At 45.5% G+C, this 25,981-nt stretch overlaps 1 protein-coding gene across 1 annotated transcript in view; it reads right to left on the bottom strand.

Annotated features, from left to right (window-relative positions):
- Positions 1–21,606: 21,606 nt before the first annotated feature.
- The window catches only part of CHCHD3 (coiled-coil-helix-coiled-coil-helix domain containing 3), a 262,616-nt gene continuing 258,241 nt past the window's right edge, over positions 21,607–25,981 (bottom strand). Inside the window, exon 8 of the mRNA XM_054988628.1 lies at positions 21,607–22,295. Coding sequence (XP_054844603.1) covers positions 22,272–22,295 — 24 coding nt within the window. The 3' untranslated portion in view covers positions 21,607–22,271. The remainder of the gene's footprint in view (positions 22,296–25,981) is intronic.

Raw genomic sequence — 25,981 nt, 5'->3', positions numbered from 1 at the left:
CATTACCTGCCTCACAGGGTTGTTGTTGTAAGTATAAAATGGGGGACAGAGATCTCCGTACATCATCACTTTGAGCAATTAGGACAAGGGTAAGATAAGAATTGCAATACATAGATATATTCCTTTCCTGCTCATCCTCCAAGGAGCTTAGAGCAATATACTTGGATTCATCTGAGTGTGCGACTGGCCCCACATCAATCAATGATCTTCATGGCTAAAGAGGATTTGAACCCAGACTTCCCTAATCCTTGTCCCGTTCTGGGAACATACAGAAGAATCCAGCATTATTGAAGGATGCTGGGATATGTAAGGTCCACCTGCGCATTCAGATAATAACTGTTAAAAATAAACCCAGCTTTCCTTTTTTGGGGTTCAGTGGCACGTTAGAGACCAACCAGATTTTCAGAGTGTAAGTTTTCAAGAGACAGAGATCCCTTCTTCAGAAACGAGTCTGACTCTCGAAAACTTACACTCTGAAAATCTAGTTAGTCTCTAAGGTGCCACTGGACCCAAATCCTACTGCAGACCAGCATGGCTACCTAGCTAAAATTATCCAGCTTGCCTTGTTACATAACCTGGAGATAAAAATTGCTCTAACTTTCAGACTGAAACTGACTAGCTCCGTTCTGTTGGTTTGCTGCCTGCTCTTTGGACTCTCCTCCCTTCCAGTCAGCTCCGTTTGTATATCTGTAAATAAAGCAGGTATTTAATAGTCATTTTGAAAAGCATCTTGGAGAAACCAAGCAGTGGGAAAGCGGCATTCACAATTTGAAACTGTGTTCCAGCAGATGTCGGTCCTAGATCTATTCCAGAGACATCATGCAAAGAGAGGCCTTGCACAACCTGAGGGACTCTAGATCCTAGATTATATGCTAGGCATTACTATTGCAACTCCCAACTACTTCTCCTGTGTGTGTGTGTGTGCTGTCAAATGGCAATTGACTCATGGAGACCCCCAGCAAGGGACTTTCAAGGCAAGTGTGAAACTAGGGTTGCCAGCTCCAAGTTGTGAAATTCCTGGAGATCTGGGGGTGAAACCTGGAGAAACCTGGAGAAAGTGGGGTTTGGGGAGGGAAAGGACCTTGGCATGGCATAATTCCAGAGAGTCCACCCCCTAAAATAGCCATTTTCTCCAGGGGAACTGACCTCTGTGGCCTGGAGACCAGTTGTAATTCCAGGAGATCTCCAGCTACCACCTGGAGGCTGGCAACCCTATGTGAAACAGAGATGGTTCGCCAGTGCCTTCTTCTGCAGAGTCTTCCTTGGTGGTCTCCCCTCCAAGTACCGACCCTGCATAGCTTCTGTGAATTGATGAGATCTGGCTATACCATGTTGCCTCCCAACTCTTCTTCCTAAGACAAGGACACAACAACAAAACTTTCCTCCGAACAATTGTACCCCAACACAGAAAATGCAAATAATGTAAATTTACAAGTCTGCAGTCTTGGTACGTATTTTTTGGCTCAGAATTTCAGATCCCCTCGCTGACATCTCTTGTGAATACCTGAAATATTTTTCTGGACTCTGCAAGCAAAGAGATTTAGAAACCTTTCTGAGCCACTTGTTTCGTTGTTCAGCAGACACACAAGGCCCAGCACTGATGCTGTGTAAGGTTAAGTCTATGCCATAAAGAAACAGCTCAAAGAAACAGTTCGCTGTGTGTGATGTGACTCTTCCTCGAGTGCTCCACTTCAGACCCACAGGCTGGAGATGAAATGCTTTCCTCCCCCCCACCACCCCAAATGCCCTACATAAACAGAACTGATATGTCAGGGAAAGGATGGGCCAGAACCTTTATTCTTGGTATCTTGTTTTCGGTGTTCAGGAAGGGTTTTTATCCGAGGAAGCAATGGCGCATGCCATCTCCCGCCTGCTCCTGGCAGTCAGAAGGGGTCGAGCGGCCACAATCTCGTGTTGCGATTAGTTGTTCTGTTGAGTCCACGTGGTAATCATGGCCATTGAGACATAAGCCCGGCTGGCAGTGATTGGTGAACTGCGGCAGTTCGAGAGACGGGGATAGACTTTTCATGTCCGGTTTTCCCCTGGTTATATGTAAGGACAAAACTCATTCCACACATGAGCAGGGCGTGGGGCGGGGGTGGGTGGGAAGGGAATCCATTTTTACATCTTTTTATGCACCGCTGCAGCCCATCACTCCAACGGTGAAGCAGATGGGGAGATTTTTTTTTTTTAAAAAATGTATTTGTTTCAAGAGTCTGGAAATGGTGCTGAAATGTCACCATGAATTATTTAACTGGATAAATAGCCCCCGTTTAATTAATATGCAAAATAAGAAGAGGAAAGCTAAGTTGGTGCATTGAAGAGCACAAGGATATCCTGCCTTTCCCAAATTCCATATCTGGAAGCCAGATTTTACAACTATACGTTCATTTATTATTATGCAATCATCTGTATCGGATTCTGGCTCTTGGGATAATAGATAGAATACTTCCCCCCCGCCCCCTAGGCGTGTTATGCTTTGCTAATTTTAAAAAGAACACTCTTGACAAGGTGGGAAATTTGGAGCATTACCTTTTTTTTCCATTGTGACACAAAAGCTTTCGGATATTCTGATGTGATACAGGATAGCACCATTCGTGCTGCAAAACGCATTATTAATAGCGTAACCCTAAGCAGAGCCGCTCCATTCTAAGCCTGTTGAAATCAATGGGTTTAGACTGCTATAGCTCTGCATAGGATTGCCCCGTGAGACTCAGGGTGCTTAACCCATTGGGGCGTTCGTGCACACATGGTTCCTCTTCATTTCGAAGGGGGATTGCACAACATAAATTCTCGACAGATTTTTGCCCATGCTTTCTGCCCATAATGCTTTCTGATAACAATTCCCACCCAAATTCTTGTTTTCCTTTCATTTTTAAAATTATTATAAGATTTTATTTTAAAAAGATGAAATATGAAAATAAGAAGTGCCCCATAAAAGGTTATACAGATACTAGACTGGAAATGGTGTTGAGACTTATACAATCTTGTGTGAACAATGCATATAGAATATAGAATAGATGCGTTTTGAGAGTTAAACAAGCAATACATTTAAACATACATTGACCTAATGAACAAAAAAAATTTCTAAATTTACTATACCTAAGCATTTATTTATACTTAAGCATAGATGCATCATAATTCCCACCCAAATTCTGGGAGAATAGATTGCCACCAAAGTTGGTATACGTTCTTACTAGGTAAATTCTGCATCATCCAACATGTCATGTTAAATTGCTCACGCTTCGTTTCTGCAATATTTTAACTCTGTATCAGATTTCTGCTTTTAAAAAGAAAATTGCAAACCCAAATCTTGTTGCATTGTTTATTGCATGTCCCAGACATATGGAGTCTGTTAGAAGAAGGGACTGGCGATTTTTTTTGCTCGGGCCTTTAGGATCGACAGTGGAGAAGAAGGAAGGCAACGATCATAGAGTTGTTCTTCCTGCCAGGAGAACTTCCTTCCTTCCTTTCTCTCCCCCACCTCTCTCTCTTCTTCCCTGCATGTACCAGGAGAGGCAGCATGGTGTCTCCTCCTGAGAGAGAGGGCCTACTTTCAATCTAAAGCCATCCTAGCCAGTGAGATCAGTTATTAGTTCTTTCTCTCCACTAAACTTATGTAAATATATTTCTTTAGATAAATAAACAGTTACTGATTCTCTAACTTGGATGAGAGCTTTCTGCGTGCAGTTTGTTTAGTTAACGTGCCTTAACTAAAACCCCATAGAGTCTGCCTTGAGTCTCAGTGAGAAAGGTGGATCATAAATAACGTAAATAATTAAATAAATGTTAATTTCAATCAGAGTAACTTTGCAGGGGGGGAAATACCTTCCCATGGGATTGAGTTCTATCTGGTATACCCTTTTGAATTCTTTGTATTTCTTTTTTTGATGAGAAACTATCTCATCCCAAAACCTCAGGTTATGGTATAAAGCTAACATTGCTGTTAAAATAGATAAAAAGCTGGATTTGAATTCCAATTTAGATTATTCCAAGAATACTAAATTTACTAAATCCACTGAATCCAATAAACTTTTCACTCAAGACATTATCAGTGTTTAAAGTTTTCACAAACATGGCATTTTCTGTCCATTTTATATTGGAATTCTTGCACTATCGTAACCTTTCATGACATTCAGTAATTTCAAACAGTGTCACAATATTACCACCACCTTCTCACACCAAGATATCCCATTCAAAATTATGAGCTTTTCTCCTCAATATACTTGCTTCCCAGTTCAGTTAAAAGAATGGAAACTTTAAGACTACAAAACTCATGATGCAGTACAATCTCAAAATATGTGCACATGAAAGCAATTAAGCATTTACACTACTATGGAAGTACAATATGCTTTCTGCCTGAATTATGAAGTCAACAACTTGCTTGATTTTAAAACTCAATTCTCCAGATTTTGCAGAAACTACCTGACTCCATGCTGCTACATACTGTGATCTATGGCAATCCTGTGGCCATGAAGAACAGTGGATTAGGCCAGCTACCAGATCCCAGTAAAAGTGGTTCTCTTGTTACTTCTAGTTGTTGAGTCACATGTTCAAGGAATGAAAAAATTATGAGTTTTTCTCCTCAATACACTTGCTCCCTAGTTCAGTTAAAAGAATGGAAACTTCAAGACTACAAAACTCATGATGCAGTACAATCTCAAAATATGTGCACGTGAAAGCAATTAAGCATTTACACTACTATGGAAGCACAATATCTATGCCTTCGGCCTGAAGTATGAAGTCAACGACTTGCCTGATTTTAAAACTCAGTTCTCCAGATTTTTCAGAAACTACCTGACTCCATGCTGCCACATACTGTGATCTATGGCAATCTTGTGGCCATGAAGAACAGTGGATTAGGCCAGCTACCAGATCCCAGTAAAAGTAGTTCTCCTGTTACTTCTAGTTGTTGAGTCACATGTTCATGGAATGAAAAAATTATGAACTTTTCTCCTCAATACACTTGCTCCCTAGTTCAGTTAAAAGAATGGAAACTTTAAGACTACAAAACTCATGATGCAGTACAATCTCAAAATATGTGCACGTGAAAGCAATTAAGCATTCACACTACTATGGAAGCACAATATCTATGCCTTCGGCCTGAAGTATGAAGTCAACGACTTGCCTGATTTTAAAACTCAATTCTCCAGATTTTTCAGAAACTACCTGCCACATACTGTGATCTATGGCAATCTTGTGGTCATGAAGAACAGTGGATTAGGCCAGCTACCAGATCCCAGTAAAAGTGGTTCTCTTGATACTTCTAGTTGTTGAGTCACATGTTCATGGAATGCAAAACAAGTGTTAATATTTTTTCATCTGAAAAATATTGGAAGAAAACCAAGCTAAGAGCACAAGCAATGTTATGTTTTATAAATAGCTGCTTCTTACATGAGCTTGGATGATTAAACTTGGCACATGTAAAGTTCATCTATGGGTAATAAGTAGATATGTTCAAATACCCATAATCGTAAATTCCTGGGTAGAAAATTGATCCCCACTTTTGAGAACAATGCTGTTCTTTCGAATAGATTTGCACCAAAATTCCTATTGGGAGGCTTCAACTATAGTCAATACAAATTTGGATGAAGATGTTAAATTTCCCAGAAACTGAGAAATTACTGCACCAAAATGTGGGGAAATTCATAGTAAACTCACCAAGCTTCATGTTACAAGTTTGCAACACAAGCATACACAGTCTACAAGATTATTTTCTGTATACCAACCTCAAAAAGTCGTACTCATTCTTACCAAGGGACATAAAAATATTATAGAAAGTTATGTTTGCTCCAAAAAAGAGAAGCAACATTGCTGGTAATCTGATAAAAAGAAGATAGGGGCTGCACCAATACAGAATCTATGAAGAGAAGGGAAAACCAAAGGTGCAGTGGGAAATTAATTTATAATTGTAGATCCCTACACATTTCGTATGCTGCTTCGTCGGGGGATCTTTAAGGTAGCCGTCTATCCTCTACAATTATAAATCAAATATAATTTCCCACTGCACCTTCGATTTTTCCTTCTCTTTCTGATAATCTGACAGTCATGGATTTTGGTGAGGGTAGAAAATATCTGCCTTTCTTACCAGCAGCCTCAGGCATAACAAGGAATTTGGACTGCAATGGGATTTATACTTTAGTTTTACAGCTGCCCCCCTAAATTTATTTTAAATCAGGATAGTTTTAGGTGGGTAGTCTGCAGTAGAATAGCAGGATTTGAGTCTAGTGGCACCTTAAAGTCCAACAAGATTTCCAGGGTATAAGCTTTTGAGGGTCAAAGGTAGAAGGGGGCTCTGACTCTAGAAAGCTTACACTCTGGAAATCTTGTTGGTCTCTAAGGTGCCACTGGACTGAATTAACCTTGCAATTCAACACCCACTTCTGAGCAGTGAAAATACCCAAGAAAGCCAACTGGGGCCAATTCCTCCAGGGGCACTCTCTTCTGCTAAGAGTTCTGTGGAAGAAATTTTACCCTCTCCGATTTTCTCAACTGTCTCAGCACTACTTCCTTCACTGATGGTGGTGGAGAGCGCCCTCAACTCAGAGTTGACTTATGGTGACCCTGGTAGGGTTTTCATGGCAAGACACTGTCAGAGGTGGTTTGCCATTGCCTGCTTCTGCAACCCTGGTCTTCATTGGAGGTCTCCCATCCAAGTACTAACCAAGGCCAACCTTGCTTGGCTTCTGAGATCTGACAAGATCAGGCTCACCTGGGCTATCCAGGTCAGGGCTCCTTCACAGATAATAGCCTTTTTTTCAGTAGCTTAACCAGTAAGAACATAACTGGCAGCTACTTAAGCCTGTTAAAATACAAATCAGAACACCAATTTATGTTTAACCAACAGCATGTTTACTGGTTGGGACAGGCAGAAGAACAAAGGTCTGTTTTCAAATCAATAAAATGTCAATTTCTGGCTAGGTATACAGCCTAAAAATCTCATCAAAGACAGGAATGGTACATTAAGGTTGTAGAAAAGTTAGTATCCCAAATCAGATTTAACTGCAGTGATAGCCTCTGCAATAAATTCTTATGCCAAGTTATAGCTCAGGAGCATCAGTCAACTGAAGATAGCCTGTGTGCTCCCTCTTACCTGGCAGCAAGTCTTTGGAATCAAAAGAAGGAAGAGATGCTGAACAAAGGACATGGGAACCAAGACACATCCTCCTTGGGAAGCCGCTTCTACAATTTAGAACATCAAAGGACTAGGCTCGGCATCTTGGAGGGGGTAAGCCCAGAATTATGTCCTGTTAAAAAAACATATTTAAAGACATAGGGGAGAAGCAAATGAGAAGCCCAGAATTATGTCCTGTTAAAAACATATTGAAAGACATAGGGGAGAAGCAAATGAAGACTAATTCCAGAAGCAGATGCACACACGCACACACGCACCTGTGGTGGTCTTATGGGAAATTGCAGCCAAGAAAACAGGGAGTCTAATTTACTCTTTGAAGATCTGGTGTTAGGAGATGGCATTTAAGAGCCGGATTGAGCTCCAGGATGCCCTCGTAATGGAATCACTTAAACTCGTAAGAGTACAGATGTAACAACAGGGTCCCCTCATCTCACTCTTAACAGTGTCATTTGCGAACACTACATCACACTGGGGGGAAAACATCAGTGGAAGAACAAACACCAAGGCTGCCTGGAGAAGAGATGGAGCATCTTTCCCTTGGCGCTTCTTCCTCCATCCTCCAAGCAGAAGGCCAACGCACATGTTATCCAGAGTCCCGTGATCCTGTCCTCTGAGGAATGTTAGCACCAGGCTACCGAAATCCAAGCCTTGGCAGGTTTGGAACTGGAGTTGGGTGGAAGGGAGGTACAGTCTCACTGCAGGGCGGGAATAGAGGTAAACTCAATTGCAGATCGGAGCTGGAGCCGAGACAGTGGAACTCAAAAGGAGTCTGGACCGAAGAGGAAGAAAATGCAAGATGAATACGGTGGCTCACAGCTGGTGCGAGCTAGGAAGCTGAGCATCTAGAGGTTGCTTGTGCCAAGGCCCAGACCCGGCATGGAAGCATTTCTAGCCAATGCCAGATCATACAGAGCCAATGGGCTGCTTCTGGGTATGATGGAGAAAGTGGGAGAACTACACTGCCTCTTCATCCTCCAGGCAGCAATGTGCGGAGGTGCCCTGGCTCAGTGGCAAAGCATCTGCTTGGCATGCAGAAGGTCCCAGGTTGAATCCTTGGCATCTCTGATTGCAAGGATCTGGCAATAGGTGATGAGAAAGACTTCTGCCTAAGACCCTAGAGAGATGCTGCCAGTCTGAGTAGTCAGTACTAGAGATGGGCACAAACAGCGATACAAACTTTAAAAAGCCACAAACAGCCTAATCAGCTGTTCCTGAACAAGCTGTTTGTGAGGCCCCATTCTAAACGAACAGGTGGTCGTTGCAACCCTCCTTCGTTGCTGTTCGTTGCTGTTCGTCAAGCCAGACAATCTGGCACCTGCAATCAATTCCCTTGGCAACCGGAGGCAGGGACTGCCTGAACTCTGTCTGAGCTCCTGCTGTTGCCCTGGAAACCCCAATCTAAGCCCAATTTGGCTTGATAGGCAGGTCTTCCTTTCAAGTGTGGAGCTCCAAATTTGTTACAAGGAAGCAAAGAGCAGGGGGGAGGGGGGCTCCTAGCTCTGGTTTAATTTGCAGACAGTGGAGAGGGAGAGACAGTTGCTGTTGGCATTTTGAGAGAGAGACAGGGAGAGTGCATTGGAGCTTGAATTTTCTTTGTGTGTGGTGGGATAGAGATCTACCTCTTCAAGTTCCAGGGCTGCTGCCAGGCTCTGGGCCAAGCTATTATTTATTACTGGTACCTTTCCTGCTGCCTGCTCAGATAAGATTTCTGGGAGTGGTGCGGTAGGGATCTACCCCTTCCGGTTCCAGGGCTGCTGCCAGGCTCTGGAGCTAAGCTATTATTTATTATTGGTACCTTTCCTGCTGCCTGCTCAGGTCAGGTTTTTGGGAGTGGTGTGGTAGGGATCTACCCCTTCAAGTTCCAGGGCTGCTGCCAAGCTCTGGGCCAAGCTATTATTTATTATTGGTACCTTTCCTAGTGCCTGTTCAGGTAGCGTTTCTGGGAGTGGTGCGGTAGGAATCTTAATGGCTGGAGGAGAGCCTGCTGGCCCCCATGAACAACGAACATATTAATGAACAGGTTATGTTCGTCAATGTTCATTGTGCGTGGATGGCAACGAACAACAAACACCATGTTAGTTTTTTTTCTGTTCGTGCCCATGTCTAGTCAATACTGACCTTGATGGACTGAAGGTCTGATTCAATGGAAGGCAGCTTCATGTAGACCACCAGAAAAGAAATTGATCATACAGATTAGGAAACTTCCAGGTCAGATCTTAGTCGAACCTGAGAACGTTGGGATCTCCTACAAAGCAATAAGCCATTTTGGCATATGCTGAGACACCACGTCTAAACTCCTCAATCCACAATGAAAATTATCTTGAGGATTCATCAACCACAGCCTTCACATGGCAGCCATAATGTGCCTTGCGCTACCTTTTCATTCAGCCTGAAGAATTGTGTGCAATCTGAAAGTTTGCGTACTTTTAGATTAGTGGAAGTCCCCTTCCCCCTGCAAAAAAAAAAAAGATAGGCAAGCAAAGTTGTTTTCCCTTGCCCCAGAAGGTCAAACTGGAACCAACGGGTTGAAATTAAGTCAAAAGAGTTTTTGGCTAAACATCAGGTAGAACTTCCTGACAGTCAGAGCGGTCCCTCAGTGGAACAGGCTTCCTCGGGAGGTGGTGGGCTCTCCTTCTTGGGAGGTTTTTAAGCAGAGGCTAGATGGCCATCTGACAGCAATGCTGATTCTGTGAACTTAGGCAGATCATGAGAGGGAGGGCAGGAAGGGTTGCATCAGTGCTTAGTTCTCCTGGCCTCTTCTTACATGCCCAGGGTAATGCTGATCGCCACCTTGGGGTCAGGAAGCAATTTTCTCCAAGCCAGCTTGGCTAGGGATCCTGAAGGTGTTTTGCCATTTTCTGGGCATGGAGCAGGGGTCACTGAGTGTGTGTGTGGGGGGGGGGGAGGTAGTTGCGAATTTCCTGCGCTGCGCAGGGGGTTGGACCCTAGATGACCCTAGAGATCCCTTCCAACCCTATGATTCTATGAAACAACTTCAGCATAGTTCTCATTCATATCCCGCATCAGCTGACTACAGAAGAGCTGTGATTTAGTAGGACAATGATTTAAAAAACGGGCAGTGAATCCCACGAACTTTGGGCCTCTTCGCTTCCTGGGGAGGAAGGGGAAGCGTTCTGAAGGTTTGGGATATGGGTTGATTCTTACCCATTTCCTACTCTAATTGCACAAAGGAGAACATGAACAAAAGAGATGCTGCAGAGGAACTTGGTGGCAATCTGCACAAACGTTTGGTTTCCCTGTCCCCAGAGTCTTCCGAGCCCAAACGCAGGAGCAACCCCGTCTTAAAAAACAAAGCACACCAAAGGGGAGCGAGGAATTGCAGCAGAACAGAAGCTGAAGTTTAAGCCAACAATAACTTTGCGCAGAAGACTTTCGTCTCTCCAGGAAGCAGGGAACAAAATACCCCTGAATATATTTTTATATAAGAACAGCGCTTGGCTCTTGTGCAGTCGCCCGAATCCTTGAAAAGAAATCTGGGTTACGTATTGTTCTCATTACCGAAAAAAATGATCAAGTTTGTGTCAGAGCGCTTTCATAGACGTGTTGCTCTGGAGGCAATTAATTTTCAGATGGGGTTTTTGTACGAGGAAAAAAAATTACATCTGAAAAATCGTTCATGCTCAGGATTTTTTTTTCTAAGTCCGGTTTTGATCCTGAGCTGATTTAATTCTCTTTTTGCATGGAAATACGTGAGGGGCTTGCGGTAGTCAGGAGATCAGACCTGATGTCTGAAATGGAACAATCCACTGCCTCAGGCAAGACGGAGGTCTGAGTCCTCACAGAAGACGTGCCGCAGGTAGAACTAGCATCTACCCTCAACGGCAGCATTTTCTGCAATACAGTCTGTTCATGCACGTCAATATCAATAATCAATAACAACAACATTCAATATACATACTGCCCTTCAGGATGACTTAACACCCACTCAGAGTGGTTTACAAAGTACGTTATCATTATCCCCACAACAAAACACCCTGTGAGGTGGGTGGGGCTGAGAGAGCTCCGAGAAGCTGTGACTGGCCCAAGGTCACCCAGCTGGCTTCAAGTGGAGGAGTGGGGAATCAAACCTGGCTCTCCAGATTAGAATCCTGCCGCTCTTAACCACTACACCAAACTGATGAGGATAAATCCATCAGTAATTGTGCATGTGCGAACCAGGACTATGAAATGGGATAATCCAACAATGTCTCAGATTTATTACCTCAAGAAGTATGCTGTATCACTACCACTACCACCACAGGGTAGACATAAGGATGAGGGGCCTGCAGCTCAGCTGTGGTTCCATGGCAGATCATCTTTCTTTGCATGTAGAAGACTCATTCCCCATTATCTCCAGTTAAAAAGATCTAATAGTCAATGATATCAAAGCCTCTCTTTGCCTGAGGTACTGGAGAGCCGTTATCAACCAGACAACAGCAACTTGGTAGAAGGCAGGATCGTGTATTACTTTTTCACCTGAGCATAAGCTGTGATCACCTCGGGAGAGAATGTACTCTGCGCATGTTCAGAGGTGCAATTTTGTCAATTCACATTCACTGGGTTGAGCCCTGGAATTTAAAAATAGATTCCAGGTCTTTGCTCCAATCCAGTGAAGGTCTGACTGGAAGGGGAGAAGGGAATAGAGGCGTAATTTAGGGCACCTTTTGTCACAAATTATGGGCCAATTGGGGATTCTTGAATATTTGAGGGGTTCTAGAGAAGCCAGAGAAGGAGAAAGAACACTGGGCAAGGGTCAAGAGACTGGGCAGTGCAAAAAAAAAAAGAATGTTATTTCCAATATCCCATGTACCTTAAATTTTAAGTACATGGAACACTGGAAATAATATTCCCATAAGTGTACCCAGGTAATGTATATTGACTACGAATGGAAGGCTGAGATTTATATCAATCTATTTCCATGACTGCATATTGCATATTTTTGTTAAGTACGTTGCTTTTAAAAAAACGGTTGTTTAATTTTCAGAACCAAATTTATTAAATATTTTCAATTAAAACATACGTTTACAACATGCTTTATCTTTTTCCGTCTTTGTTTTTAGGATGCATTCTGCACCTGGTTAGGTTTATTTGCCTTCATAAACAGAGAAACGGTATGTAGCAATTCATTAATGACCAGTATAAAAATATCCCACCCACCCTCCGCTACTGCATGAAGATTGCCTCGAAGCATCGTCTCCATCCCGTATCCTCCTTCTCTGACGCCCTCACAATTCTACACAGAGACAAGATTTCTATGCATTTCCAGAGAAGCACAACTGAAAGGGAGAGGAACTTGCCTTTTGGGCTCAGAATTGCCAGTCTTTAATAAGCCATTCAGTCGCAAAGCAGGCCAGACCCAAAGGAGTTAACTTCCGCATCTGCTTAGCTGGGCAACAGGCCCCTTCCACACAGCCAAAGAGCGCTGGAAGCCATTGAGCTGCAGTCACTGGCTGGAGAGAGAATCAAACTAATTACCTCCATAATTACCAAAACTAATTGCCTCTCTAATTACCAAGGGTCTCCGGAGCAGGCATTCTTTTCTGCAACTGTTCCACAGTGTGGGTCGCTGAGCTTCCTTGGAGAGGACCCCCATCTTGCAACTGAACCCTTCCACTCCAGTCGCATTCCTGGGCTACCTCCTCCAAGACGGCTGCTTGGATGGCCTTTAGGGCAAAATTCAAAGCGCTCAAAAGGTCTAGAGAATGGGCTATTGTGGCTAGGAAAAACACACACACACACACTGAACATGGATAGAAATCCATTCCCGTCACCATGACATTTATGTCACCCTCAGCTGCCCCATTAGGAACACATGCTGGGCTTACTCCGAAGTAGTCATTTTAGGCCTGTTCTCCTCTTCCCTGCTTCTAGGCTCATTTCTGCTGATTGTTGATTAATTTGCTTTAATTATCACCTCCAGCGTATTTAACACATATGGCTGCAAATGGGATTTTCCCCCTACCCCTTTCCAGAAGAGTGAATATTCCTCGGAGGCTTTTATTAGATTGAAACAAAACAACTTGAGATTTTATTTTTCTTAATAAAAGCACTACTTTTATTCCTCTCTCGCCCTACAAGGAAAGATGCTTCTTTTCTAGTTTGCATTGGAGAGTTCACATTCCCCCTCCGCTTTGTTGCAATCAGCTCCAATGGAACCCTACAGCTGAGACATCGCCCCAAGACTTCGGGAGTTTTGGGTTCTAATTTTTACACAATCACGAATATATTAGGTAGCCTCGAAAGTTGCTGCTTGAGTTCTCTGTTCATAAAACAGGAATGTTCTCACAACAGAGCTATTGCCAGGGAAGAGAGATGGCTTCTCCTCCACAGTCCCTTATGTTGTTAGCAGTCACTTTCTCACTCAAAGATGGCAGTTAATGGATGGAATATCTTAAATGTCCCTCCTCCATATGCCATAAGCACAAGGCACAGCCTGGCCCACAGTGGATGCCAGCCAGGCGGGAGCCTGGAAAAATACCAGAAGGTACATCAGGTTGACTGCCTGACTGATATCCCTCCATGCCCCAGAGAGATGCATAACCCAGAACAATTGAGGCCTCCCAAGAGCAACACCGGACTCATCTCATCCACTCCCAATTTCCCTTCCCCTTAATTACTTACCTTGATTAAACATTCCAAACCTGGGAGCATTTCCTATCCGGTACTTGCTGGGTCATCAAGCACCTTTGTACACTTAAGACGTCCATCATTAAACTTCTCCTAACTTTTGTCCACCTCCGGAGACAGCCATCAAGCCATTGTTTTGGGGGCAAAAATGTCAGCTTGCCTCAGGAAGCATTACACCCAATAACTGGGCTCCCTAGCCACATGCCGTGTTTGTGTGTTCCAGAGCTATTCATACACCCCCAAATTCATTTGGCCCTCCTCCCTTCCCTTTCTTGTGAAACGCTAGTCATTTTGCTGATGTCTCCCTGGACCTCTGCTCTTCGAAACTGGGAACTATTGCCCTCTCTGAAATTGCTTCCATTTTCCTCCTTGATCTGCTTAGTTAGCCTTGTATGTGTGCTGTGTGTAGTTTTCTGTACGTTTGCCTTTTATTTCTCTTTAACAAAAAGCCTTTCTGGTTGAACATCTGCCTGATTTATTTGAGAGTTCTCTAAGGGAATAATCCCCGTAAACATTGGTGGAGATTCCAAGTTACCCCCTCTCACCTGTCTCCTTTATGCTAATTCCCCCAACAAACAGGAGACCTCCTATTTGGGTAGCAGCCTCATCTTCTCCCTTCAGGTCAAGGCCTGTCATTGGCCTCTCCTAGGCACCAAGGACTCAAACTGGAAGCTCTGTGGTGCCCTCCATCTCCTGCCAGCCAGAAGATGGCAAACTTAAGGGATTTCTAAATGATCAATGCTTCTCCAATTCCTCCACAATTTATTTAGATGGGGCGGGGGGAATACTAACGAGGAAGATTTTAGCTTCCTCAACAGATTCTAAGGAGATGGCGACATAATTTTTTTTCTTCTTGAAGTATGCAACGGGAGGGGGAATCCTCCACAGCTGGTCCCTCAAACTCGAAGAGCTTCTCGTTTCCAGAGGTGACATTTCATTCCGACAGACGGAACCTCAGCTGGGGGGTGTCAATGCTTGGGTCAGAAATTCCTCTCCTCTCCCCAAATGCATGACCCTTTTACAGGGACAAAGCCACCAAAGCCAACCTTGTCAGCAATTCTCTTTGAATATTAAAGATAGTATGCAAATACCCTTTTATTTTTTAATTTGAAGCAGAGGTTACCTTCAAAGTTTTTTTTAGAAAATTGCTCTCTTTGCAAAGTTAGAAAAACACACCATCTTCCAGAGGGATGGGGGGCCAAGGGGAGGCTACGGAAATGCACTGCTCACACAAAGAATGTTTTATACCAAGCATCATTGGCGAAGAGGCACGTAGAAGCCAGTTTTCTCTTCCTTAGAATCTAATTGGCCCGAGTCCTGTGTACTGAATCGACAGCTTCTTCCTATGACCCTTGCAGACTATCATCAGAAGGGGTGGCGTCGGATCTTCCCCAAGTGGTACGGCCAGCAAGCTGACATTGTCAGGTAAGCACTCCAAGGTCACTAGCCTCCAGCCAAACATACTGAGAACATCAGAGTAGTCCTGCTGGATCAGACCAAGTACCATTTAGTCCAGCATCAGCTTCCAAAAGTCAGATGGCCCAGAGAGGCCCACAAACTGACCTCCTCTAACTGCCCCCCCAACTCCTTGCAATTGAAGGCATTCTGCCTTCGAACCCAGAAGTTCCATTCACTGATTGCGGCTAATAGCCTGTGCTCCATACAAGAGTCCAATTCCCATTTAAATCCATCCACATCAGTGGACATCACTTCATCTTACAGCAATGAATTCCACAAGCAAACCTCCACTGAGTGAGGGATCATAGTCCTTTTGTCTGCCTTCAATCCGTTGCCACTCCCTTCCATAGGGTATAGTATTAATGGGAGATTAATTGGATATAGAGATTAATTGTTCTCTATATCCATTCTCTGCACACCATGCGCAATTTTCATGACCTCTATCACAGACTCTTTTGTTGTATGTCCCCCACAGGGCTTTGTGCTCTGTGGGTAAGCAGCTCTTGCTGGTCCTTTTCTGCCCTGGCTCTGGCCTAGTGGAACACACTCCCACTGGAGAGCTGGGCCATGCGGGACCTGTTACAGTTCCACAGGGCATGCAAAACAGAGATGTTCTGACAGGCCTTTGGCTGAGACCCAGTAAATTTTTCTATACCCTGACCACCATGCCCCCCCTGCAACCACCCTGGGCCTTGTATTATGGCTGTGCACATGGTTTTTATTGCAGCTTTATAGTAGTGGCGTACTGTTAGAGGTGCCTGGATTTGGTTTGTTAATTTGGGTGTTTTTTTTTGATGTTTCAATGTATATTTTATGTTGTAAGCTGCCCTGAGCCCACTCGCAGAGAAGGCAGGAAATAAATAAATACATAAATAAATAAATAAATAAATAAATCCCTCTGTCCAGAGTCTGTAGCTTTTCTTCATGGGGAAAGGCCACGTATCACTCAATAATGCTGGTTGTCCATTTCTGCTATTGTGTAGCATCCAGCAAAAACAGAGATCCATCTATCAGTGTTTTGTAGTATTGACAGTTAAAATATTTCTGTCAGGGAGTGTCTGTGAGCGGAGAGAGACTACATCGGAATTGCTGCTTTGGGGCATTCGGCATTGTCAAGCCCACAGGAAGACCATGGATGTACCCTGGAAAGGATCAATGGTGGCTGGCCACTTAAGAGTCACCCAGTCAATGTCAACTGGTCCGTGGACAGCCAGCTGACAGTCAGCTGTCTGGAAGCTTCACCCTGGGGGCGGGGAAAGAGAACATGAACGGAGATTGTTCAGAAGGTGCTATTGGTCCCTTACAAGTTTGGCCACGCCCTCATAAGGCTTCTGGGTACAGGGAGGCCACTGGGAATGCCCCAGGCCTGGGTAGGGCCTTTAAAACGCTTACAAAAGGAGGTCATGCCAACTTGGCTCACATCTCAGAAGGGAATTAAGGGAAAGCAAGTGGAACAGGGTAAAGTGCAGCCCCTGCCCCTCTCTAGCCATGTTCACTTTCTATAGTGAGCACATGTAGAACCTTAATGTATGTGTGTACATCTGTTTGTAAGAGCCAATGTGTATTTCACTTGACAAATGAAACTTGGCGTCAGTATCTGGGTAAATGTGGGATTTAAATCACACACGCAGCTGTACAAGTGTTCAGCGTAACGTAAGGATTACTCATATAAAAAACCAAGGGTGTGCCATATGAAGATTGTATGTGAGTTCACTGTAGCATGCAAACAGGGCAACTGTCTTGAGGCCAAGGGGAGGTGCTTCAGGCAAACTGGACCCCGGAGCCTGCCAGTTGTGGCCTGCAGCCGCGCAGTTTCTTTAATGGTTTTTCAGGGATGGTAGCTAGTAGCTGTCAGGAAGGAAATTGACTCATTGGAAATGTGGTGCTGGAGGAGAGTTTTGCGGTTACCACAGATGGCAGAAAAGACAAATAACTGGGTACTAGATCAAATCAAGCCTGAATTCTCCCTAGAAGCTAAAATGGTGAAACTGAGGCTATCGTACTTTATGAGAAGACAAGATTCTCTGGAAAAGTCAGTAACACTAGGAAAAGTGGAAGGCGGTAGGAAAAGAGGAAGACCTAAAATGAGATGGCTTGACTCAATAAAAGAAGCCACGTCCTCCAGTTTGCAGGATCTGAGCAAGTCTGTTGATGATAGGATGTTTGGGAGGTCTTTCATTCAGAGGGTCACCATAGGTTGGAGGCGACTTGATGGCACATCACACACACACAGCTAGTAGCTACTAACACTACCTGATTTGCTTGGGTAAGGACTGGAGAGCTGGGAAGTAACTAGTAAAGCAAACAGAAAATGGGGACTTCGTAGCAGGCAGGGTGGGGGGTCTCTGAGGACAGTGGGGAATGGATTTTGTTTTGTAAAAATGGCACCCTCTGCATAGATGCCTTCCTGCTCTTCCACACAGCTCCTGCTTTTCAGATATTACAACAAGTTGCTATTAAGCCTCTACTGCTTCCTTCTCACAAAGAAACAAACTCTCCTCATCATGACACTTGTCCTCACAATGTGAGGAGCAGCAGCCATGAAAATGAGCTTGGGTATGATTCTGCATGGCCACTGCACAGAAGTGTTTCCTAGGTATTGGTAGAGCTCTCACTTTCTCTGTTTGGCAAGTTCCTCCAAAACTGTATGTGGATGCTTGGAAGAGAATCAGCTTGTAGCATGGTGGCAGGACAGACCGGAGGGTCTGCCTTCAGGTGAATGGCTCCGATGTTGAGTGATGGGTAGTGAGGCAATGGGAGGGGGGCAGGGGACTCAACTGACTCCTGTGAGACAGCTCCAAAACCCTACTCAGCATGTGTAGGGTGCTTGCACCCCTTAGGAGCAAGTTCCTCAAAGGTTGTTAGTTGGGGTTAAACATACTTTAAGGAGCACCTCAACCCCCCCCCCCCACACACACACTAAAGACATAATCTGAAGGCCTTGCTTATGGTGGTAACCAGGGCTCATTTTGAGGGGGAACGTGCCGGAACACAGTTCCGGTAGTTCCCCAAAAAGGTCACATGTCAGGTGGCCCAGCCCACCTGACTCTTAGCCATTTGGGGCCTGTTTTGGCCTGGATTGGGGCTAAAACGGCCCAGATTGGCCCTCTGACGGGTGGTGGCTCACTCTCCCACTCAGCAGCGGCCCGATCCTGACCATTTTGGACCCCTTTTGGGCCCAATTTCAGCCCTGAATGGCCAGGATTGGGTCCAAAACAGCCAGGATAGGTGATGTCAGGGGGTGTGGCATATGCAAATCAGTTATGCTAACAACACATTTCCGGTGATTGCAAGGGGTGTGGCATATGCTAATGAGTTATGCTAATGAGTTATGCTAATGAATTCCTCCAGCTCTTTTTCTATGAAATGACCCCTGGTGGTAACTAAACTAATTATTAGCACTAGGTTAAGGTACAGGGCCTACCTAGTGGTGGCACCCGTTCTTTAGAATTCCCATACCAAGACAGCTCATCACTGCTACTTTCAGCTTTTATTAACAATATTTTAGAAATCAAATGACTGACTGAACGCTGAGCATTCAAATTACCGCTTCTGAGGTGAAAATCAAACATGGAGAATATTCGGCTCAGTCATCACAAGTAATTTAAGCATCTGGCAAAACTGGCCCTTAAAACTACTCTTCTCTGGTTGTGTATCATCATCTGGTTGTTGAACTCCTATTTTTTCCTTTTTCAGCAATGTCTTCTTGCCAAAGACAAGTACAGAATGGCGCTGACAATGCCTTAGCTCCCAGTTGCGATAAAAAAATAGCACAGCGGTGAAGTTTGCAAGATAGCTGTTTTGCAAGCCTTCCATCAAGTCCCCGTGTAAACAAGACGTTTTTGTGTTTGTTGCTTTGCCTGGGGAGCCAAGTTGATGTGACCTGGGGCAGGATTCTTCTCTGCTGAAACCAGAAGAGCTTCTTTCATACTTCAGAACCCACCTCCAGTTTTTGCATCACTTAACACACACACACACACAATGAAATACTATCAATTAAACTGTAATCACAAAGCATCTCCGTAATTAATGCAAGAGAGCTCCTGGAAGCGCTTCTGAATACCAATCAGATCTGCAGGTGCACATACAACTGTACACTTTGATGCAGTTCAAATGTTGCCAATTAGGGAATTAGAACAGGTAAATAAATAAGAGGAGGCACAGACAACCGGCCAAGATTTATCCTTCCAGTTGCTATTTGAAGACGCATACCGTCTTTTAAATATCGGGTGTCTCTGGGAAGAAAGAAGACAAAGGAACGCCAAGACGAATTGAAGCATCTTTACGTTACGAGGCCAAGAGAACAGATAAAGGTCCCGAGGATGGATGTGAAAGGTGGTTTCAGCAGAAATGCAGTACTGGCTCCGTATCCCTGGTCAGAAATGAGATCTCTGCACCTGCCCTGGACAAAGGATTGCATGCTTAAAAGGACTGCTGATAATTCAAAGGAGGACAGAGAAGCAGTGCACAGGATAGCTTCAGGGGCAAAAAAAATGGGGACGCTGGGGTAGGATAAGGTCTGAGGCTCGACTACATCTGATTCGTGCTTCAGAGCTGTGGTCTGCAGTCTTTCCAGATCTGGGGTCCACTAAGCTGCAAGAGCATGACAGGAAGTCACATGACAGGAAAAGGAGGAGCCAGAGTTAGGTCATAAGAACGCAAGTAGTGCATAACTGTGGTTCAGTATCCAGTCCAACGTCCTGCATTGAACAGTGGCCCATCAGTTGTCCAGGAAGGCTAACAAACAGGACATAGAGGCCTGTTCCCCGATGCTGTCTCCCACCAATTGGACCCAGAGGGCATACTGCCTCTGTGCTTCCTTGCAGTTATCATGACTAGCACCACTGATTCCCTATCGATGTCTATGCCTATTCTTACTGGTGTCACAGCCAGCAGAACAAGAGATCTAGGGACCAAGCCAAGCCCCAGGAGATGTGCCACAGCAAGGAACAAGTCCAGGGTAGGAGTCTTGGAGGAACCTTTGCCTTTACTATCCCCTCACTAACCTCCTAGCATTTGCATCCGGCTAGGCTTCACATTGTCTGCCAACTGCAAGGGCCAACAGAGACATCTTTGCCCAACTGTACCCAACGACAGCTCCAAGGGCGAAGCACACACAGCTTCAGGAAACTCCTTAAACTTGGCCTAAGCCTCAGGTTTTTCAGGATGTCCAACCAACCTTTGGAGACCCCGATGCAATCACGAAGCGATGTGTATTAATGCTTGGTGCAAAGGAGAGATGATCCAAAATAAGCAAACTGAGATAACGGGATAAAGGACCACTCTGTTAAGCTGGGTGGGCACTGTTGCCTAAAAAGATGGCATCTTGCGCAAGGCATCCAGTTCCTATCGTGGAATCTCGCGCTTGGCAGAACTGCCCTTGCAATTTAGTGGGACCAAAGAGAGTTAATGCAACTGATTTCAATTGCAGCCGTGGTTTATACTGTTCCTTGACAGCCAATGCAGTATCATGCTATCATAATGAATAAAATGAGGATGCTGTATAACCTGCCCTGAATGCTTGGGGGGAAACCACGGGAGAGGTACTTCTACTTTCTACAGCTGCTACAAACAACACTGAATTTCTGTCTAGTTTCGTGCTATGTTCTCCAATTTTAACGAGTTTTGTTTGCCTGAAAACTAAAAAGAGGGGATGGGTGCCACAATTTGCCTCTGGAGAGCTAAAATAGCCCAGTTTTATCCTGAAATTTCAGTGGGCTAAGGCATGCATAATTCTGCATACGGTCAAGTCCTCAAGACATTTCAACACTAGTTTGTTGCTGTTTTTTTTAAAGGGAGCTGTAAAAAACTGCAGCCTCCACCAAGAAAGCCTTGTTTCCTACCACTATACTTCCTTAGGGCGAGAAAGGTGCCTAAAGCCCAGGCCTTCTTAAACTTGGTGACACTTCTAGGAAAACTTATTTAGGATCAGAACTGCTAACACGTCTCCAAACTATAACGTATTTCATAACTACGCGATACAGAGAACACGATGAAACTGAGAGGCACCACAACACGAAATCTAAGGGCTTAAGGCACTCCTGCGTAAGCAGCACGGAAATTTTCAGTGAAATCTTAAACAGGGTTACTCCAGTCTAAGCCCAATGATTTCAATGGGGTTAGATTGGAGTAACTCTGCTTAGGATTTCTCTGTTTATTTATTTAAATGTATTTAAAATATTTATATCCTAGCTCATTTCCTTAGATTCAAGGTGGCGGAGATGAATAGGCGCTCCCATTCATTTCAGTGGGGCCTGCGTAGGAGTGCGTCCCATTTAATGTAGGGCATGAATGCAGAGTTTAGTAAGTTGAATAAAATAAACTACACCAATGCAGAACTTTATACATTCCTCTGCACAACGGAACACACTAGGCACCAGTCGCCCTCCAGTTCACAAAACGAATTTTATTACTGATACTGAGAAGACGTAATTGTCAGTATTCGGTGACAGTGCAGTACAATGGCAGGTTACTGTTATAAAGTAATCAAACGCCTTATTAGAATTATAATTAGCAATCAATGAACTCCCATGTAACGGAGGCTTTAGGAACATGATTCCAGCAGAGGGGGAGACGGATGACCCTTTTGGTTACATAATTTTGGCAATAAATTAAACCAACATCCTCATGATTATGCAAAGGAAAACAGAACATTTAGAAGAACGCAGCAGGGAGCCGATGTAGACCCAGCTAAGGGGGCGGCAGTAGGAGAAGGTTCTGCGGTGGAAAAAAAACAGGAGTATCTGGAAGAGATATTTCCTTCCTCTAAGGTCAGTGGAAGTTTTCTGCCTTGCCTTTCTTCAATCACCAGTAAGTGGGTTTTATGAGCTGCCCTCGGATGTGTGATTTTGAGCGTAATGAGGTACAGGTCTTGGGCACGTTGATTGAGCCGTGTCGTCCGCTGGTCTTGATTTGGCCCTTCTGGATTTGCTCTCTCTTTCCTTCTCCGCCTGCCCTGTAAATGGGCTGTTGAATAGCTCTTGAATAAAACACCCCATTCTGCTGCTGGAATTGGAGTTGATGGATTGGCACTCGATGCGGGGAGGGGCCTTTACCCTCCTCTGCCAGCCATGCTCTGCAAGGACATGGAAAGAAGCAAAAAAGAGCTCATCGTTGGAAGCAATTCTGGGCCCCTGAAAACAGGAAAGCTAGAGGGTTCAAAGCAGCCGAAGGGCTACCCAGCCCACACCCACCCGATGGCTGGGCCATTTACCTACCAACAGCTTCACAAACAAGCCAGATTCAACAGTATGGCATGAATGCGGAGTTGGCACCCGCAGAGCAAAAGAGACCCAGAGGACTGGCACAAGTCGCTGATCCCAACCCACCACAGAGGAAGGCAAACAAAGCAAAGGCATACAATGCCACAAGCAAAACAGCTACGCTCAGAGAGCTCTCCCCAGCACCGCTTGCTCCAAGCTTCCTGTGTGCCAGCATGTCGCTTTGTGCCCTTCCAGCCTCTCTTTCCAGCCAGCAGCCTTTGAAGCTTCAGTGACTAACAGATTTGATCTTCGGGTACTAACAACCAGGGGCTCTTTTAGTGATTCAGGCCTTGGTAAAAGTCCACAATGGGGGGGGGTCCAGAATCACTGCACCCCCCATGGGGCCCACCCCTCCACCTGTGGGCTCAAGAAAGGGAGATGCAAGGTGGGGCTCTGGGACAGGCACGTACGGTGTTTCCAAGCCCAAAGGGGGCAGGCAGGCACGCCCACCTGACTCTTTCTCTTCCTTCCCTTTGTCAGGGAAGCTGCCTGGTGCAGTTGTCCCCCATGCCCGCTGGCCAAGAGGGCCCATGCTAACAGCCATGCAGAATGGCCTGCTGGGAGTTCCAGCTGGGCACTAAATGACGAGGCTCAGTGGCAGAGATCGCCAGGGCCCCTGCTGGCCCGCTTTCTGCTTGAGATGCCTTCTTTGCAAAAGGCACCATTTCCACCAGTCCTTTGGCTCAACACCCCCAAGCCACCATCCCAACCAAAGCAAAGTCCCTGCTCATCTCTGGTCACTTCTCTTCCTTTTGCTCTCTTCCCCGCTGGCAAAATTTGACTAGAAGCTCCTACAGGCAGGGCACTAATCCTTCTGTTGATATTACTCCGTAAACCTCCATGTGCCTGAAGAAGGTGTCTGAAGAAGGGAGCTCGGACTCTCAAAAGCTTACACTTCGAACTCTTGCCGTGTCTTAATGGCATTATCCAAACAAGGGTAATGCCAAACATTGGTCCCCACCTCATCATCTACAGGGAAATCTACGCCTGTCGGCCTAACTCATGAAATTGCACCACCAAGAGGCTGCTGAAATGTAAAGACTTGACATGCTCCAGTTGCAAACAGAACTGAAATCTGAAACTCCCATATGCCAGTTGCTCTTCTCAAGCTTTAATCGCAATTAAGAGCTCTTTCCACATGACCTAAATGGCATGGGCAAGTCAGAAGTCCCGAGCCTACGGTGAGGCTCCTCCACACATCAGCAAGACAGCAGTCATGAACACACACATGAAGCTGCCTAATCAGACTCCTGGTCCATCAGGGTCAGCACTGTCTACTCCAGGGGCAGGGAATGTCTGGCCCATGGGCCATATATGGCCTGTGAAGTCCTTAGGACTGGCCTGCGGAGAGAGACGAGGGGCAGAGCTGCGGGGCGAACGGTAGTGCAGCGGGCAAATGCAGCGGGCGGATCCCCCCGATCTCACCCTTCCCCCCCACTCCCACTTACCCACTTGGTGGGGGGTGTGCTCCCTGGGGTGCCCCCTCCCTGGGGGGGCGCCCTCGCGCATCGCGAGAGCAGGCGGTTGTGAAAGCAGGCCACTCTTGCTGCCACCTGCTGTTGCTAGCACCACCAACTGCTGCCGCCACCGCCGCCAAGAGCGACCCGCAGCACTGGTGAAAGCGGCCTGTGCAAGAGCAAGTGGTGGTGACAGCAGCGGCAGGCGCTGGCACTGGCGACAGAGCTGCTGCTGCCGCCACCACCACTGCAAGCGGGCTGCAATGGTGGCAGCAGGGAGAAAGAGGACACAAGCGCCCTTTCTCCCATGTGTGTGACATTTCTCCTGCATGATGTCATTTCCGGGAGTGATGTCACACACGCGGGAGAAAGGGTGCTTCCCACGCGGGACAGGACATAAACTTGGCCCTCGGTGGAAAAAAGGTTCCCCACCCCTCATCTACTCAGACTGGCACTGGCTCTCCAGGGTCTCAGGTAGAGGTTTTTCACATCACCTACTACCTGATCCTTAACTGGAGATGCCAGGGACTGAACTTAGGATCTTCTGCAGGTCAAGAAGATGCTCTATCACTGAGCCATAGCCCCTTCCTGAAACTGCTGGCCAGAAATCTTCCAAGGGCAACTGGGGCTTGTGACATGACTTCTGAAGCTGGGGGGGGGGGGGGGAACGCCGCATGCCAGCTGCTCCCATATACAGGGTTTAAAACCTGGAAATGCACAATGTTCTCGTATCAGACATGCATGCCTGTATTCCACATCATCTTGTGTCTCATCCATTCACACACACACCCTCGTTTTGAAAGTCGCAAGGGGACTGGCTCCTTCAAAGTGTGCCTGGGTGGGCTTTCTCTTTTGTAAAAACAAACTCCCAAGAGGTTTGCTGCTATGCATGGAGCACAATAGACATTCCAAGGTATGATTAGATATGTCTTCCCAAATTCTCTCGATTCTACACCAAATACTTAGATAGCTGTGTGCACAACCCTTACAAGCCACACCCCCCCCCCAAATTAAGTGCCATAGATCCAAAGTTTGCTTCAGAAAGCTGGAGTCAATGGGCTGAAAACTAGAAAGCAAAGTCACTTTGCAAGCATGTGCTATGCAAACATTTTCTGTATTGTCAAAGGCTTTCACGGCCGGAGAACGATGCCAGCCACAGCTGCTGGCGAAACGTCAGGAACTACAATGCCAAGACCACGGCAATACAGCCCGGAAAACCCACAACAACCATCAAACATTTTCTGTTTTTTGGTGTGTTTTCCCCCCCAGATTGCCTGCGCAGTGTAGAGGATAAAATGCTGGACTTTGGATTTATGCCTTTGGAGTGGGGAGGATAGAGTAATATGCCCCCTACAAAAATTGCAGTGGAGTACAACTAGGAATACCAGCAGCAATACCTCTGCCAGCTTTTGGATTGTTAAAACATAGAAGTCACAACCCACTGGGAAAGTTTCTTAGGCAAACTATGCTTAAATGAATGGAAGGTTCGGGTCCAGTAGCATCTTAGAGACCAACCAGATTTCTAGGGTGTGAGGTTTTGAGAGTCAAAGCTCCCTTTTTCAGATGTCTCATGAAGGGAGCTTTGACTCTTGACAGCTCATACCCTGGAAATCTGGTTGGCCTTTAAGGTGCTACCAGATCCAAATCTTGCTCTTCTACTACAGGCCAACGCGGCTACCCACCGGAAACTATCTTCATGAATGGAAGAGTGACACATCTGTGGCTCCCAAACATTCAAAGAGGCTTATGCAAGATAAGCAGCTGGGCTGCGTGATGCACACAACCTGCATGTTGAAACAACTCTGCCATCTCCCCACAAGAAGGGCTTGGCTAAGTGTTCCGCTCCTCACATGACAAGGAGGCACAGGTGACCCATTCTTTGACTGCTGAGAATTCTGAATCTCCTATGCAGATGGGCAGGGGGTGATACAGGGTGGGTGGGTGGAGCAGGAATCATAGAAAGGAAAGCAGAAGCCCATGTACCTCTGTACCTTTCTCCCTCCAGTTGTACCTCTCTACTTTTTTTCTCCCTGATTCAGCAG

This window comes from Eublepharis macularius, chromosome 9 (genome assembly GCF_028583425.1).
Source record: "Eublepharis macularius isolate TG4126 chromosome 9, MPM_Emac_v1.0, whole genome shotgun sequence".
NCBI classification, from domain to species: domain Eukaryota; kingdom Metazoa; phylum Chordata; class Lepidosauria; order Squamata; family Eublepharidae; genus Eublepharis; species Eublepharis macularius.
Note: the sequence above shows the minus strand (reverse complement) of the source record. Positions and strands in the feature narration are given on the sequence as shown.